Source organism: Carettochelys insculpta, chromosome 3 (assembly GCF_033958435.1).
Source record: "Carettochelys insculpta isolate YL-2023 chromosome 3, ASM3395843v1, whole genome shotgun sequence".
Classification (NCBI taxonomy): Eukaryota; Metazoa; Chordata; order Testudines; family Carettochelyidae; genus Carettochelys; species Carettochelys insculpta.
Window position 1 is genome coordinate 135,175,860 of NC_134139.1, and position 18,912 is coordinate 135,194,771.

The following is an 18,912-nucleotide window of genomic DNA, read 5'->3' on the forward strand; positions in this document are numbered from 1 at the left end:
AGGAGCGTCTACGGCTGTTGAGGGATGCGGGGGGGGGTGTTAAGACTGGGGGATGTTTGGGGCTGCAGGGAGAGTCTAATGCTGGGGGCAGTTTGGGGCTGCTGGAGGGTGTAAAGTAGGGGGCAGTTTGAGGCTGCTGGGAGGGTGTAAGCCTTGGGGCAGCTTGGGGCAGCTGGGAGTGGTTTGTGGCTGCTGGGGGGCGGGGTCTAAGGCTGGAGGAGGTTTGGGGCTGCTGGGCAGGTTTCAGGCTGGAAGCAGTTTGAGACTCTGGGGGGCAGTTAAAACCTGGCCAAGGGTGAGGTCCGTGGGGTGGGCAGAGGGGTCTAATACAGTAAACCCTGGAGTTACCCAGGGGTTGTTCCTGCAACCCCTGCATAACTTGAATTTTCCTGCAAGGGGAGGGGAGCCAGGAACCACCAGGGCTGGTCAGTTTCCTGGCTCCCAGAGTGGCAGAAGCTGGGACCAGGGGCAGGGTGGTTCCAGTCTCCCCACGGCTTTCAGGGCCAGGAAACTGATCAGTTCAAGGCTGGTCAGTTTCACGTTCCTGCCATTGCAGGGGAGGGAACCAAGCTAAGAGCCTTCTCCCTCTCTTCCCCTAGCTGAAAGGCTGTCAGACAGCTGCATGTCTGAGGGAAGGCAGGGAGAAGGCTCCAGCTGTAGGTCTCTCCACCCCGAGTCAGGAACCCCAGGACTGGAGCCAGCCACAGGGCTGCGGGTCTCCCCAGTCAGGGACTGCGCTCATATAAGCGGGGGAAGTTCACTCATATAGTGAAGAAAGGTAGGTTTATAGGTTCCTCATTTTAGCAAGTACTCATAAGTAAAGTACTCATTAAATGAGGGGTGGGTGTAGTTTCTTTGCACTGTCCAAGGCTAATGGTTTGCAAAAAGCAAAGGAGTAGAATGGTGAAAAATACAATAGATTTTTAGCTCATTTTCTTTGTTACTAATCTAAGATGCTTCCAGTAACCCAGTTAAGGAGTACTATTTTTTTAAAACAGTGGCACTTACTCTCTGTTATTCTGTACATATATACCAAATTATTACAGTGGAGAGTAGGTATAAAACTCTAACCAGTTGAATTGGCAGTGTTTTTAACTTGCCATCATCTTTTATATTATGCTTGTTATATACCTTGTTTATGCAAAGATGTAAGCAAACACCTATGATGCAGAAACTTACCTGCTTAGGGTCATACACCATTAGCCTGTTCTGGTATTGTGCGGTGTTTGTTACTCCTCCTACAACAGATTTTACACAGGTTAAAATATTTTCACAAGTACAAAAAAGGATAAATAGGTTGGTAAAGTAAGTCAGTCGTGCTTAGCCCTGTATTTTTATATCACACTATTAAATCAGTGACATAATTACATCACTTAGCACCAGTTTTACTTTCACACAGTTAGACCTCTTGATCTAGTTAATAACGAGCACAGCTGATCCATGTTGCCAGCATCATAGAAAGGCAAAACAGCAACAAAATAATTGATCTGCTCCTGTGAAGCTAATTCCCTGGGCTATAAGATGGTACAAAAATATTATTTGTTCAGTACACTGACCAGCCTTCAAATGTGCTAAGGACTATTAAAAGGAGGGTGTTTGATTCAGTTATTCTCCATGTCCACAGAAGGCAGGAGAAGGCGTAATCGGCTTAATCAGTAGCAAGATTTAGACTAGATATTAGAAAAAAAAATCTAACTATAAGGATGGCTAAATTCTAGAATAGGCTTCCATGAGAGGTTATGAAATCCTTGTCATTACAGGGTGAGAAAAGAACAGATTAGACAGATACCTGGCAGGTGACTTAGCTATACTTGGTCCTGCCTTTGTGTGTAGGGATGGGGAAGGACTGTACTATACGCCTGCTCAAATTCCCCCACAGGCCTACCTTTCCGTAAATCTCTGTGGTCAACTCTTCTCAAGGTACAAAGATTAATAATAAGAAAAAATAATAAATGATAAATCTTTAGCACTCAGAGGTGCTTTTAGTCAGTAGATCTCAGTGTTATAAGAAGGATATTACAGATGGGGAAAATGAGGCACAAAGGGCTGAAATGACTAGACTGTACCCGCTTCAAGGGGCACGCAATCTAAAAGGCACTCAAACAGAAGAGAGGGCCTCTGGAGGAAACCACAGGCCAGGAGAAAATTTAGGAGTTGGGAGCAGGGGCAGGAGCCGTAACCAGACAGGAATGGGCACCATGGGACACTATTTTCAGTCAATAACATTGTGTTAACCCTTAGAATATAATTCTTAAAGAGAACCAGAAGAAGGTTTCTATATAGGGACAAAATATCCTGGCTCATGGAAGTAGCCATGTGAATAACTAGCATGTGTATGTGCTCCCTTATCAATGGTTAAGTCTGAAACATTGTTAACCATTTCCAAGAAGCCTATCCCAGTACAGCGTCCTGGCTGCTTAGCAGTTAATATAGTTTACAAACAAAGACGAAGGTGCCTTCAAAATGCTTTGGACAGTTACTTTTTGCCCAAATTGATACCTCACATTAATGATTTGACATACAATCACCCTGTTCTCTCTTTGCTCACCCCCGTAGGACCTGATGATGTAATCTCATCCACACAAGTGAAGTCCTCTACACACGGTCATCATGCAGACAGGATTAGCAGTGTCAGAATCTTGGTAAATTCTTTGCATCAATGACAATCTCAACTTTTCAGAGCATGGAGGAAACAAAGTGGTCTCTAAACTGCTTTTCGGATTAGTGGGAGGGTAGGTTAGGTCTGCCTTCAGGGCAAGTCAGAGCAGCCACAGACCTGCTCTAATTTATGCTGGCTAGAATAGTCCCAAAGGGCCAATCATGCTATTCCACTTCATCTCTGCCTCCTTTTATTCCCACCCATCCTAGACATGATCCTACAGTTGAGATGGTGAGGACTTCCTGGAAAATTCTCCCATGCTGGGGTAATCCTCAATTGCTCTTTGTAGCCAAGAAGTGAGTTTAATGGGGCCCAGGATCTGGGCATATGCCTTCCCGCAGGCAGAACACACTGTTACTTTCAAAAATACCATAATTAATAAATCATTTACCAATATCTACTTCCTGGCTGCTCATCCAAAAACTATACTCATCTTTTCCACCTTGACTCTAACCTTGTAGTCCTTTTATTTTATTATATTTTTTAAAAAATATAAATTTAAATGCTAGGTTCAAAATAGAGAGATTTCCAGATGTAGATACCTGGAAATGTTGTTAACAACTTGTAGATTACCGTCATATTTTGGTTAACCTCAAGATTTCATTGTGCCTTTCCACAGTTATTTATTAATCTCTTGGGTTAGTAAATCTTGAAATTCACCTAAGCAAAAGTCAATGCTTGTTATTCTACATCCTAAGGACTAGAAGATAGGCAGCAACAGTATTACACCTGGTCATGGAAAAAAGCAAACGTTATCCTGCAATGGCAATAGCACAACCAATTAACAGGAGACGCCTCCAATACAATGTCTTTTAGTTCCAGACATTTTTACGCAGACAAGCGAAACTAAGCAGGAATCTATTAAAGCAAATTGCCTCTCCTAGTGTGGTGACAACAATTATTTATATTACACCTGAGTCTTAAGGCACCAATTCTTTTGTGCTAGGCACCGTGCATGTGTGATTGCCACCAGGCAGACTTGAACCTAGGACCTCTGGAGCTAAGTGCATGAGCTTCTGCAGATTAAGGTAAAAACCAGCTGGCTCTCAGCTAAGGCTGTAGGTGAGACTCATTCTTTCTCTGTGTAAGTGGTCTCAGGCCCACTACATGGGATGGTGAACAACACTCCTAGGTGTGTGGGTTACATATGCACGTAATAATGTGCAGTCCTTGCTCAGAAGCGTTTATAGTCTAAACCAGTGTCTCTCAAATGGCGTTCCGTGGGTTCTGTGATAAAATTTCATTACAGTAGCTGACTCTTCTTCGGCTCCCTGCCCTGCTGCCATTGAAACAGTAGAATTAATTTTAATGTGTTTAATGGCCAGTTGGGTGGCAGGAGGGATCCGGCCATTAAACGTGCTGAATTTAGTTCCATTATTTCAGCCATGGCAGGGGAGGGAGCTGCTGAGAGCCCCTCACTCACCCCACTACCTGAGCCACTACATGTCTCCTGTGGGCATGGCTCAGCTCACCCATGCCAGTGGAGCACCTCCATTCCAGACTTCCTTCCCCTGGGCACACATGGCCGCTCAGCGTAGGTTCCCCAGCCAGCGTCATGGATAGGTTAACCCTGGGGGCTGGTTAAACCTGGAGATGGGGGGTGGGTTTGGGGCTGAGAGGGATTAAGCCTGGGGATGGGGGAATGGGTTTGAGGGATGGGGGGTAATGCTTGAGGCTAGGGGGGCAAATTCAGGGACTGAGGCTGGTAAAGCCTGGAGATGGGGGGTAGGTTTGGGGGGTGAGGGGGGCAGAGACTAGGAATGGGGTTCCACAAAATGCTTTCAAGTTTAAAAGGGTTCTGTGGCCAAATAAAATTGGGAAACACTAGTCTAAACTAATAAGCTGGACATGTGGTGTTCTTTCAAAACACTTCCACCATGCTATGATGTTGCCATGTATTGTCCATCACATCTGTAAATTAAATATGCATAAGCCAGTTTTAATGACTCCACTTCCTAACCTCAGGATATGTGATGTAGTTCTGGTTTGTATGTCCCTGTTTATTGTCAGCTGTACAAACAGGTACACAATGATCTTTTCTTCTAATCTTTTATTGCAATTAATATTTTTTACATATTTCTTGTGCGTATGTGTGTGCACGCACACAGTACGATTTAGAAATGAGATGTCCGTTTACTATTACAAAACATACAAACCATAGCTAATTTGCTGATTGCCTCTAAATGTTAAACTCCAGGAGGTTTATCAGACACACCCTGCTAGGCCTCTTGCCAAGTTACTCTTATAAAAGAAAAGCCTGGAAACAGATTTGTGTTTTTGTTTGGCGGGGGCTTGCTTCTGATTAAAAAATATCATAAATAATCAAAAAAATAAAACCCACTTTCTTTTCCCCATAAAAAAGCCCCTCTTACCAAGTATACAGCGTACATTTTTTCCTGCACCACTACTCATCAGTGGTGTTTTATCATTACATTCCTTTCACATGCTGCTCTTCACTTTTAGATTAATCTGCCAAAATGAGATGCTAAGGATTTGCATACAGATTTGACTACACAAAAATAGATATGGAATTAATAACAGTCTCTATATGTTTTAATTTCTTCTAGAGTGGAGTACCCTTGCCTCGAGCAGTATTCTTGGCTTTGAAAGTCATCAAGCTGATTTGTCTGCTCTTAGGTTTTGATGCCACATGCTGCTACACTGTCCCCTGCAATCAAAGGGCTTGCACAGATAGATTCCATGCCTTCCCCTAGCAAGTATATTTTATAGATTGGCAGTTTTGATCTCCCCTCCCTCAGGGGATAATCTGCATCTTAACAGCTTTCCTTAGATACATCTGTCATTAAATATGCCACCTTATATCAGCATCAGTTTTCAAAACCAAGTTTCTCCTAACTTTGAAGTGCGATAGTGAAAATTTAAATTTTTCTGCCAAAATTCCAGTTTAACATGCCTATAAGTGTCCCCTTGAACTACGGCTTGAAAACTACTCCAGGCAAAAAGAAAGGGGAAGAAAAACGGAGGGAGGCAGGGAAGTCTCTTAAAAATGCAATCAGAGGAAATAAATGTTTAAATGGTACCAACAAGGATAACTGGTTTTCCTCAAAAAAAAAAAAAAAAAAAGTGGAATTTCTTAAAACTTTTCTTCATTATTTTTCCTGACATACGGCAATGATCAAGAGATCATGTCCTGACAGAGGTTCACATAACAGAATCCATAGTATTAAATTTGAGTGTTGAGGTAGAGCAACTATGTTGCAGTAGGCGGCCTGTATGAGAGGAGAGTCTTGGTACTACAGAATTAACAGTTTGGAAAGGCAGCTAGCATTTACCAAACATTGGGCAATAAGTAAAACCAGTAACCTAAAATTCATTGCACTTTGACACAAGTGACTTATTTTGGTACCCAAAGCTTCAGTGAGGAGAGGCATTTCTCCCTGGTGAGAGGAAAATCCGCAACAGCACAATACCCGGCTCTCTCTTTTGAAAGGGCTAGATGGTGAAAAGGAGGAGTCTAGGGCTGTGTCTTCACTACAGCGAACTTCTGCAAGAAGATCTTCCAGAAGAGATCTTCTGGAAAATCCTCTTCTGAAAGATCACGTCCACACACAAAAAGCGGACTGACCTGCCGAACACCCTCTCTCTACACACACTGCTGAGACCTGCCAAGTTGATCACAGCAAAGCTGAGCCTGTGTCTGGTTCTGAACCTCGCATCTGAGAGCCATGGACACACAGCAGCCCTGGAGCCGCCTGTACACTCTGACTGGCCCCCTGCAGGGCCAGCAGCTCCGTGAGTGCATTCATGACCTCACCCCCAGCCTCCTGCTGCCAGGCCCAGTTGGCATGGTCCAGTGCCAGCTGCTCCTGGAGCAGCTGGTTCTGCTCCTAGAGAGTGGCTGTGTAGGCAGTGGCCTCATCTTCCCAGCTGTGATGACTGACCCTCTGGCTTCAGGTCTGCCCAGCCACTGGTCGTGGAGGTGGCCCAGCCCTCTCAGCTGCTGACGAGAGACTGCCTGGCTTCAGGAGGTGGACAGAGCTCTCCCAGCACTCAGACAGTGCAGCTGCAAGGACAGAAGGTGAGAGAGAGACAGAATGTCAGTCCTGCAGCCCACTCCCATGTGACATGTCCTTCACCGCCCTCCTCCATGGGCAGGTGCTCCCACCCCAAGGCTGAGGGATGGGGACATACTGGGAGCAGTGGCTTGTGCGCCCTGCATGGTGGGCCTTGCCACATGTGGCCCCTGCTATGCCTTGGAGATGGGGCTGACCTTTGGGGATCCCCCACCCCACCCGAGGGAACAGACTAGCAGGCAGTGGGGGACATGTGGCCATGGAGGGGCCCCACATGGATAACAAGTGAGCCAGGCACAGCTGGGCCTTTCCTGGCCCCCACCACATGCCTGCAGCCCACAGCACTGTCCATGGGGGCAGATGCTGAGTGTCACCTGTGAGCATGCCCACATGTTGGGGGTGTATTCCTCAGTGGGTTGTCTAGAGTCCAGCCATCACCTGTGTGTTTGGCCCACCTTGGGCCATGGCAGGAAAAGCCACCTCCCTCCACCCCCAACAACCTTGGGGTGTGCTAAGTGCCAGGTACATACCAGGGCTTCTAGGGGGAGGTCCGGGGATGCCCAACTTGAGACCACCTGGCTGGATGAGGCCAAGTAGATTGCGATGATGAGGGTCCCATCAGACAACTCGCACATCATCCGATGGGCCCTCAGTCTCCTATCATGGCTGGCTGGGGTCCAGGGAAGGTCCCGGTGGCCCTGGCTCCTCCTCTGATGCCGCCACGGAATGCTTCTTGGCTGCTGTGTCAATGATGGTGGGTGGGGGGGAACTGTCTTCACCCCTGAGGAACCCATGTAGCTCCCCATAAAAGAGGCAGGTGGCCAGCCCTGCCCCAGAGTGGCTGGCAGTGTGTTGGGCCTGCACATATCCCTGCCAGAGTTCCTTCATCTTGGACTGAACTTGCTCCAAAGTGTGTGCAGGGTGGCCTCAGGCGGTGAGGCCGTTAGCCAGCTGGCCATATGTGCGGATCCTCCTCTTGCTGCTGGTGCTGCAGAGGATGTCCTCCTCCTGCCAGAGCCCCAGGAGGTCTTTGAGCTCCGGCTCCATCCAGGAGGTCACCCTCTGCTTGGTGTTCAGGGCATGCTCCCGGCATCCCTCTGAAGGCTCTGTGGGGGGGGGGTCCCTGGGGTCATGCGGGGGCAGGCTGGTGGCCATGGCAACAGTCCAGCCTCAGGGGCTAGCCATGAGGGTGTGTGGCTGCTGAGCTCGTGTGCTCCCTGCCAGCACGCTCTCAGCTTCCTGCCACGGGGCTTCTGGGTCCCTCCAGCTTTAAATGCAACCAGACGAAGGGAGCATAGAGTTCCTCTAGTGCTGGCCAGAGTGTCTCCATGCACCGGCTGGCTGGCTGCCTCTATGACCTCACCGCAGGCATCCCGCTGCCAGGCCAAGTTGCAGAGTAGCTGGTTCTGCTCCCAGTGTAGGCAGCAGCCTCATCTTCCCAGCTGCAATGACTGTCCCTCTGGCTGTGGGCCTGCCCAGTCCCTCTTTCGAAAAGTGGCCCGCAGAGCATCTATACACATTTTCTTTTGAAAGACTCTTTCGAAGGCTCTCTTCCTGATCCTGGAGTGGAAGATGACTTCTGGAAGAGGAGTTGTGTTCTTTCAATCTCGGATTCAAAAAGTGCATTTTGAACGTGGACGCTTCATGTGTTCTCCAAAAGAAAAAAAAGGGATGGATTTTCTGAAAGACTTGCTAGTGTAGAGGCAGCCGAACTGGCATTAACTACATACACCTGTCAAGGTCCTTATAAATATACACAGGAGGAATGGTACAATACAGCAAGTATCCTCCAGCTCAATCCATCCAAAATTTCTGCCTACACTATTCAGCTCTCTGGTGCCTATTTACACAAAGAAGCTCACGGAGAAGGGTGGAGATTTGCCACAAAACCACTTTCCCTCCCACTTTCACTGCCTCAGCCTGTATGGGAAAGACACTCAGTTTCCAACATAAAACATGAAATGATTTGTAATTTGTGTTGAATACCTTCATCTTGCAGCATTTACACAAGCAAGCCACACAGAAAAGTTTTCAGGGCTTGGGTTTGTTTATTTTTTCCTTAATAAGAGTCATACAATCATATCCTATGTGCAGAATATTATCCATACTAGATACATTCTAGGTGCAGAAACCCTACATGGCTGTGCAAATGCAATCTTACCAAAATCCCAGAAAAAAAAATATCACAAACCACTTTGAAGTCCCTGAGTGCTGGACTTTGCATTTGAATCTGAGCTGGCCGAAAGATAGGTAAAACCACATTGGCAAAGAGCTCCCATGTGCATTTCTTCCAGCAAGCACGTGGAATACACAGAATTCATTAACTGTACCCCAGGATACACTCCACTATTTTGAGGAACAAAACTCTTCTCTTCCAGTACTGTAGCTTTTAAACACAATATGATCCTTCCTCAGTAGGAAATCTGTAGAACTAGAACCTCCTACATTTGGTTAATCCACATTGATATTTAGGATCTTTGCGGATGGGTGAGTTAGGACATGCATGCCTATCCTGAATAATCTTTTGAAGAACAGGAGGATCATCTCCAATTTTGAGCAGAGACTTCTACTATCCTCTCAAATGCACATTACACCCTTTCTGATACAATCCAAAGGTTTATAATTAGTAAGCAGGTTTTTAAAATAGTGAATAACTGATGCGTTCAATTTACAGAATTAATAGACTAAGTCCACAGAAACCAGAGCTTTGATGTGGGAAAGAAAAGAACAGATTCCCTTTATTGATCAGGACAGATCCTGATAAAAAAGTGGATTGAAAATGGCCTTAAGAGATCATCCTTCTATTTTTGTAATGGTCTTGCTAAACCTAACTTCCAAAGCAAGGAACTGAACCTGTCCAGGGTACTGCAGATTCTCACTCATTATAGAACTATCTTTTATAGAGCAACTTCACAGCAACTTATTGGCATAATATCACCTCCTTCTAGGCAGAGCTTCTCACAACTTACTATGTAATAATAAACTGCATTGTATGTTAACTCCAAAATATGTTATGGGCTCCCACAAATTCTTTGAGATCGGGAACAACTATTATTCCAAGCCTTTGTTATAGACATGTAATGAATGTGCCAACAGGAGCTCAACACTGCCTAAGGAGTTGGGGAATGTGTCCTTCAGAGATCATTTGCATGGAAATGCAAAGGTGTGCATATGTAATGCCTTGTAAACAAAGCATGATGGGAGCAGGCGAAGCAATGAGCTTTTGTCTATTGTAAACAAACAACTTGTTGTTGTAAAGTCACAATTTATGCTAGCACCCAGTGTAAGAATTGTGGAGTCTCAACAATGCTTGAAGTTTTGTGGGGGCACAGGGCAGTCATCAGTACTGTGTAAGATATGAACAACAGAGGGCTCTCTCCCTCAAAGCATTGTGAGGCTGAAACAGGGGGTGCATAGTGGTTGAACCAGCTGGGAGGAAGCCTTTTGGTTATACAGCTGTAAGAAGGGTTTGACCAGTTGTCCCACCCACTGTTCACAGGTAGACCTAAGGATGAGTCTATACTTATTCTGTTAGAATCCACCCTAGTGGATAATGAGATGCTGTGGCTAGGCCCAGAGCTGAATACTGCTATGAGCTGAAATCACCGACAGCTGGAATCAGAGGGTTTTGCTGTAGGCACAAGATAGCAGCAGACTGTGGGTAGGAGGAGCAGTGGATGGATGGCAGGCGCGACCGGCAGACAGCTGGTAGGAGGAGGAACGGGTGACTGGCAGGCACGACCAGTGGACAGCCGGTAGGAGGAGCAGAGGATGGACAGCAGGAGCCGATAGGAGGAGCAGCAGGTGGCCAGCAGGTGTGACCAGAAGTCAGCCAATAGCAGAAGCAATGGGTGGCTGGCAGAAGTGACTGGCGGACAGCTGCTGGGGCAGCTGGCAGGAGCAAGTGGATTGCCGGACCAGCGCAAAGGTGGCATTGCCTCAGGTTCAATGAGCGAATGCATCAGTGTGATTTGTCAGGGCCTGAACAGACTGGAAGAGTTGTAAGTGGGGCATTTGAAAGGGAAACATGAAGAAAGTTTGGATGTGTGGATTGGCTGGTTACAGTATTGGACTGGTGAGCATGAGAGGCAAAGGACACTGCTCAATCTATTTGAGCTGGAACAGTTACATGAGGATTGGTTATGAACTCTGGGTGTGGTATTTTCCCAAGCTTACGCCATATGACTTTTCTGCCTCTTTCATTAACAGTTTCTTTTCTACACTCAGACTATGCCTGCGAGTGGGGAAGCGCTGCCTCTCCGAGGCGCCCAGGGATGTGTGAACTTCCCAGGCTACTGGGTGGGGGCTCAAGCTGGTTCTGTGTGAGATGGATGAAAAGGAACCCCTAGATGTTGAACCCAGCCTTGGTTGCTGCCGACTCCTCCTGGCAGAAGGGTTACCAGACACTACTTTTTTAAAAAGAAGTACCAAAAATAATATCTGAGTCAGGAATTTTAAAAACGTTCACAGGGGAGGAAATGGGATTTTTTTTAAAATGAAATTTCATGAGAGTGGCAGAATGGAATTTTTGTCAATACACACTTATGGTCATATGACTCAAACTCCTGTAATAAAACTATAATAATATTTTGCTCTTTTATGATGCTTTTCACCTGTCCATCTCAAAGGATGGTAAGTATTATCACTCAGTTTACGGATAGAAAATGACACAGAAATATATTGACTGGCACAAGCTCAGTGGCAGAACCAGGAGAAGAAGTAAGGTTCCCTGACAAGCAATCCTTTCCAGTCTGCCACACTTCCTCCATGAAGACGAAGAATTATATTTATATTAGTTATATTTATTTTTATATTAGTTATATAAAGATTTATATGTATGTTAGTTTCATATTAGTTTAATATAAATATTTAAAACATAACTAATATAAATTTATAATATCTTAGTTATATTTAAGAAAAGGGAAATTAACAGTTTTGCAAATCTGGTGTGGGCTTTTATTTAAAGTATACTTCAAGCACTAGACATACCATATGTTCTTTTATAGGAACTGACCATTAAATTCATTGAATTCATATGATTTAGGAGTATTACATGCCTGTTTTACCTGAATACTTCACATTTCAACCCTCAAGTGCAGTTTACTGGTGAAATGGGTCATAGCATCAAATATTACTCAGGCCTGTAAAATTCAGCATCCTATAAAATCACGAAATTCCTCTGCTTATTGCTGATCTATCTGGCCAGATTTATTTTCTACGACTTCTCATTCCTCCTTCCCACTTTTCATAAATAAAAATACATAGCTCTGAACAAGGAAGAAACAAGAAAACTAGACTACATTTTAATTGTGGTTTCCCAAAATATGTAGTACCACAGGGTCATGAGAAACTCACTTAACATCCAGAGTGTAAATGAGACTAAGCTGCAATCAAATTTTTCACTTTGCTTGTCTGCTATATTCCTTCCCACATTCTTTATCTGTCTTGTCTGTCTAGATGTAAGATCATTTGCCAGGGACCATCTATTTCTCATGGTTTGTAGAATGTCCAGCATAATGGGACCCCATACTTGGTTGACTATAAGGTACTACCATATTAAACATGATTAATAATAATACGCAAGGTGTAAAAGCTTTGATCCCGTGTTGCTCAAAAGTCACACCTACTGCAATGTAAATGAAGGGAAAAAAAGGCACATTAAGCTTATTGTAAATCAATAAGTGTTGCCCATCAAACATCCATCTCATACTTCCTTTAAGTTCACCTATCTATCTCTTTCTTGTTTAATGCCTCTTACGAGTTTCGCTCTCAGTGACTGCATGGTCCAGCGCTGCTTGCTGCTGCTATCCTTGCTAGATGTCCAGTCGTCCATCAGCAGACTCTGTCACAAAGAAGCCCTGGCAGTTCTGGTCAGGTCTGTAACTGGGCTGCTAAACTCCAGTCAGTGGTGCAATGGGCCGAAGGTGGGCTCCTGCCTTCACTGGCTCTGCACAGCTAAGGTATGTGTCACCCAGCCTGTGCTGCACCCTAAATCTTCTCCTGCATTCCAACCTCCTGAGCCCAGTCCCCACAACCACACCCCACACCCCAGCACTAAGCCCCTTCCCCAAGCCTGCATCCTGCACCCACTCCCATATCCCAACTGCCTGCCAAAGCCCTGAGTCCCTCCTTCATCCCAATCCCCTCATCCCCAGAGCCTACACCCCCCAGCCAGAGCCCACACCCCAACCTCCTGCCCCAGCCTGGACCCTCCACCCCAACTCCAAACCTCTCATTTCAGGCTCCACAGCAGAGACCACAACCCAAACCAGAGATCTCACCCCTTCCACCCTCTGCCTCAGCCTAGTGAAAGTGAACAAGGATGGGGACACAGAGCAATGGTGGGATGGGGAACGGACTGATGAGAAGAGCCTTGGAAAAGGTGGCCAGGGTGTCCTGTTTTATGTGATTAGGAAGCTGGTGACCCTAGTTGCGGCTCATATTTTTCCCTAAAGCAGCAGAAAAAAATTGATCCAGCCAAGTATTCTGGCTGCAAGATTAGTAAGCAGAACTACAACGGTCTGCACACTGATCATGTCTGAAAGATTCTATTGGCAATCATAGGAGCTAGATACACAAATGTCACTGACGCATAGTTTAATTTAATTGTTTGAAGGAACTTATTCTAGCTAATATTTTCAAATTTAGGCTCACCTATTTAAAGATGGCTCTGATGGGCATTAGGCACCTTGAGGTCTGGGCCTTTGTACCTGAAGTACAGATTTAGATACCTAGGCAACTGAGCACCCACAGCCGCCATGGAAGTGAACATGAGATGGCGGTACTCTGAAAATCAGACCACTTGTGGAATCACCGAGCTTTAGGCATCTGACCTTTGATGTTCTGGACCATTCTGCAGCAGCTGATAGCACTGGCTCAGCAAACGTATGGGGAAGTGGATTTTCAAAAAACGAGAACTAATATTTTGGAATAGAAAAATAGGTTTGCTGCACTATCATCCTACCCCTTCAGCATCTTTCAGAGAACACTATTATCTGGTCCTGGAAAATTAATTAATAATACAAAACTGATGGAAGTTATGGATAGTATTTATACAGTATCTCTAAAAATACTATTATCAATGTACATAACTCACTTATTTTACTGCCTATTCATAACGTAGAGAAATACAAAACTAAATGGAATTGTTATCATGTGGTTTAGTAATTCATAAAATATAATAATCCAGCAAATCAAAAAAATACACAGTGTACTCTCTCAGAAAGAGAAAAATTAGATATAAATGAGAAGCCCTATCTAGTTCATCCTACTGCCAAAACCCCTTTGCAGCAGAAATTCTGCTGCTATCAATATCAAATACAGATGGTATGATCCGATTACACACATTTTTCTGTTGCTCTGTCCAACTTTCAATGACTCAAACAATGGGCCATCTCCCAGATTTCTTGGAAGGCCATTCTCCAGTCTGATTTATGTATTTTACACATAGATTTCAACACTCTATTACACTGGTACATTAAATAAGTATGGATTTTACTGAAAGATATAAAATACTTATTTAATCCTGTCTAGTGGGCACCATAACAGTCTTCCAAATGGAAAGCAGCAGAAATGTAGCACAAATGCTTCAGCACAATCATCTATTTTCCCATACTTCACATATCTTGATGTCTTAGGTACCACTGGCTACATCTACACTAGCCCCAAACTTCGAAATGGCCATGCCATTTCGAAGTTTACTAATGAAGTGCTGAAATGCATATTCAGTGCCTCATTAGCATGCGGGCAGCTGTGGCGCTTTAAATTGATGTGGCTCGCCGCTGCGCGGCTCGTCCCAACGGGGCTCCTTTTTGAAAGGACCCCGCCTACTTCGAAGTCCCCTTATTCCCATGAGCAGATGGGAATAAGGGGACTTCAAAGTAGGCGGGGTCCTTTCAAAAAGGGGCCCCGTCGGGACGGGCCGCGCAGTGGCGAGCCACATCAATTTCGAAGTGCAGTGGCCACCCGCATGCTAATGAGGTGCTGAATATGCATTTCAGTGCTTTATTAGTAAACTTCGAAATGGCCATTTGCATGGCCATTTCGAAGTTTGGGGCTAGTGTAGACACGGCCACTGTTACCTATTCCAAAGTTCAGCTAAGTTCTGAATTGTATATTTACTGTCATGTGCAACAGGGAAGATACACATTCCAGTGCATCTGTCTGCAGTTCTTATCTTCGACACAAGCCTCAGTAAATATATTCTCCCAGTGGCCTGGAAGCCATTTGAAAGCCATCAGAAATTAGCTGTGGGGAGATATAAATAAGGGCGAAGAGAAAGCATGTTGTACCTGCCTATACTGATACTATGTCTGGAATGTCAGCTGGACTTAATATACATAAATCACAATTAGTGTAATAGAAGTCAGGTTGTTTGTAATTTAGGTCAGTACACAGCCATAAGATGCTCCACTAGTAAGCACTGCACACTGTTCTTCCATGATCTGACATCCTGTGATGCCACTGTCTCCAGCCCCACATATATATAATGCTCATGAGTAAATGTATAGATACATTGGCCACCTGCTATAACTGGCTCCAATGTTTTCTTGTTTCTGAATGTCAGAGGCCCCATTCTGCATTGTGATCCATATGGGCAGACTGCTGGCACCCACACAGAGTGCTCATTGACTTGCTCAAGATGGTTACACTGCAGGACTGAGATATAAATACATATCTCAACCTCTGTTAAGCTAAATAGATTGAACTCCTCGAGTGTCTCATAATAAGGCAGAATCATGGATCTTCTCTGAACCCTTGTTAATTCTGAACATCAAACACTTCTCAAGAAAATTTTTAATCTCATAAAAACCAAAATAGTTGGACAGGTTCTATTTTCCATAAACTCACACTGATTGGAATTAATTATATTAATCTCCTCTGAGTCTTCATTAATCTAGTCCTGTTACAATAGCTCCATTATTTCGCCTGGGATAACTGTCCAGCTGACAAGCTTATAATTACCCAGGTCATCCCATTTGCCTCTTAATAGTATTGTAGCTTTCTTTCACTATATGGAATTTTCCTAGTATTCCACAATACTCCAGAAAGCTTCTCATCCAGCTCTTTAAAACTGTTGGGTGTGAATTATCTGCTGATTTTAAAATGTCTAACTTTAGCAGCTGCTGTTTAGCATCCTCTTGACAGACTTGTGGAACTGAAAGAGTGTTATCACCCTCACTTGATGAAACTTCATTATCTGTTTTTTCTCAAACAGAGAACAGAGGTATTTATCAAAAACTTCAGCCTTTTTTGCATTATTACTGACAATGCTACCATTTTCACCTAATAAAAGAACCAATGCCATTGTCACCACTGTTTTTGTTCTCAATATATTAAAAAAAATCCTTCCTTCCTTTTTACTGTTGACCATAGAGGTTTCCATGTGTCGTTTTGCTTCCCTCATCAATTTTCTTCGATTCCAATTCTTCAATTTATGTTCACTTTTATCAGCTTTCCCCCATCTTCTGTGTACATATGTGCAATAGTTGCCTTCACTTCCCCCCCTAAACCTAGGCATTTTTTAAACCAATGTAGTGTCCTCCCTCAATTGTGGTTGTTGGGGTTAAATTAAAACACAGCACTGTATTATTATGATAATAGCTATGTGCAATCCACAAAGGAAATCCTTTTTGCCTGCTTCTAGACATTCAACAGTCAGTGGGAGGAGTTCATATCTCTGCCTTTAAGCCTTAGATGAACACAAGCCAACAATCAATTCAATTTTTAGGGAAAAAAGGTACTAACACTTCATCACACCATGGACACAGAGGCTTTTTTTTTTTGGGGGGGGGGGGAGGTGAGGAGTTAAGTGGCTATGCAACATTTTTTATCTTGCATCTGCCAGCAAATAGCTTATCAGTTTGATTTACTGCAATTCTAATTGGAATTGGAAGTACCTTGTATAGTATGAAACTTTAAAGCAGGACATATTTAATAGAGAGAAAAGTGTTTTTTCGAGCATTATGTTGCTTCTCTCAAACCCCCATGGTTTCCTCTAGCCAGACTAAGTTCTTCTAAAACAGTGGTACTCAGGTGTTAGTGGTTCCGGTGCCACATTAGCAATCACCACTTTTCAAAAGGGCCAACAAAGTAAGAACTGTTTCATTTTACATATATTCTCAAAGCAAAATGTCTAACTGAATATTATTTTATCTACCACAATTGGTTAATCACATATTAAATGCATCCTGATTGGTTAATCATTCAGTTGCACAACGTCTTAATATCATGTGCTGCCATGACCCACAGGAGATTCAGTAAAGAGCCACCTGGAGATTGGGAGTGTCAGTCTGAGTATCACTGATATAAAATAAAAGCTTAGCCCAACCTTTCCCAACATGTAAACCAAAGTAAACCTATAGGTTTAATTCATGACAATAATTTGGTATTTTGTTAGTACCTCAAATTGCGTGAAACGTTTTCTACCTGATATCCAAAGAAGTCCATCCACCACAGATCCTGCATGACATGAAAGGGATCTGTCAAAGGACTGAACAAAGGCCCACTTGTTCTTCTTGGGACAATACCGCTCAACTGTAGGCAATACTTGACGAAGTTCATTTCTTCCCCCTACTGCATAGAGGTTCTCATCCACAACTCCCAGTACAAAATGCTCCCGGCAGTTCTTCATTGGAGCTATCTCAGCCCAAGAGTTATTACGGGGGTCATACCGACAGGCAGTCCGTACCGCGCAAGTTCGGCCTGTGGCATGTTCAACTTCTCCACCAGCTACAAACAGAAAGTCTCCCATGACGGCTACACAGTGGTGACTTCTCCCGACAGACATGGGAGCCAGTTCGCTCCAGTTTGCAATCCCTGCTATGTGAACGTTCTCCTGATCTACTGGGTTGAAGTATCGGAGTTCTTTTACTTTACAGATCTCCCGTTTTTTCCCACCAATAATGTAAAGAGTGTCCGACTGAAAACGAGGTTTTGTGCGTCTGGTCTGCCAAACTGGCTGTGCATAGATGCTCTGGTGGTATGTCAAAGCCTCATGAATAAGTGCTGTTGCAGTTTCACTTGCTTGAACAAGAGGATGAGAAAGAGCTACAGTATGCAACGTATCCACATCCATAAGGCCAAAGCGGACATACTGGAGAAGTTCATCCATGTACTCATAGTGGCAGTTGTGTTCCAACCACCTGACAGCTAGCTAGAAATAGGGAAAAACACAAACAAAAAAGCAATTATCTATATGAGCGTCATGATGGAGTTTTTCCTAACGCGGAGTTTGCATTAGGAAAGAGGAACTACACCTTTGAATTTATTGCACACATTGACCAATACATTGAATAGTAACAGAGAGGGAGCCGTGCTAGTCTATACACTAACAAAACAAAAAGCAGTCAAGTAGCACTTTAAAGACTAGCGAAATAGTTTAAAGACTAGCAAAAAAGCTCACCTAATAAACTATATTGCTAGTCTTTAAAGTGCTACTTGACTGCTTTTTGTTTTGATAGACCAACATATGACATTATTTATGGCTACATAGATATCAATATCTCTAATTTCATCTGCCTTATACCGAAAAACAAAATGACTATTTACAATACTAATATATGGTCAGCATATTGCTATGTAGTAAATATGTTCTCTCTCTAGCGGGGGTTACTACACAAAATTAAATGGAAATGCCAACAGTTGGCAATACTTTAGGAGCTGATATTGGCCAAGAAATCTCTGTCAACATGTGAATCAAGCTCCTGAAGCAATAAATTAAACAGAAACTATGTGATCATTGAAAACCTCAGGGCACACTTGAGGGGGACAAAAATCCAGAAGCTTATGGTAGGGTAATTTAAAAAGAAAAGGCTTTTTTCCTACCCATACTCCTTCATTCCTATTTATGGTGAAATATGGACAGAAGAAAAATTAGGTAAGTATACCATGCATCCTTTCTTTTAGCTTCTTGATTTTTAAAACATAATATTAATGTGTATGCATCCCCCTACACACATGCACACAATGCACAGAGGACAAAATTCAGATTATTTAGGATATCAGTGCTTTTCACCATTGTGTATTCTTCACCTTATAACATAACATGGTCAGTCCCCTACCTCCTTACTTGTTCAATGAAAATAAAGAACATTTGAACATTGGAAAAATAGGTAGAAATATGAGTCTGGGATAATGAACTAGATTGAAAGTTAAGAAAATAAACAAAGCTAGGAAACTAAGGACTCCCTTTTAGTAAAAATGACTGTAAATGCTTTC

At 43.8% G+C, this 18,912-nt stretch overlaps 1 protein-coding gene across 5 annotated transcripts in view; it reads right to left on the reverse strand.

The window, feature by feature from the left end:
• The window catches only part of KLHL32 (kelch like family member 32), a 202,206-nt gene that overhangs the window by 32,755 nt on the left and 150,539 nt on the right, over positions 1–18,912 (reverse strand). For 4 of the 5 annotated variants that reach the window (XR_012645082.1, XR_012645081.1, XR_012645080.1 and 1 more), the window contains 2 exons: positions 17,122–17,848; positions 1,180–1,238 (listed from right to left, as the gene is read on the reverse strand). Coding sequence is in view for 1 of the 5 variants with exons in the window: in XM_074990857.1 (XP_074846958.1) it covers positions 1,180–1,238; positions 17,122–17,848 (786 nt within the window). In the remaining 4 variants the exon portion in view is untranslated. The remainder of the gene's footprint in view (positions 1–1,179; positions 1,239–17,121; positions 17,849–18,912) is intronic. The other variant, XR_012645083.1, reaches the window with a different exon arrangement.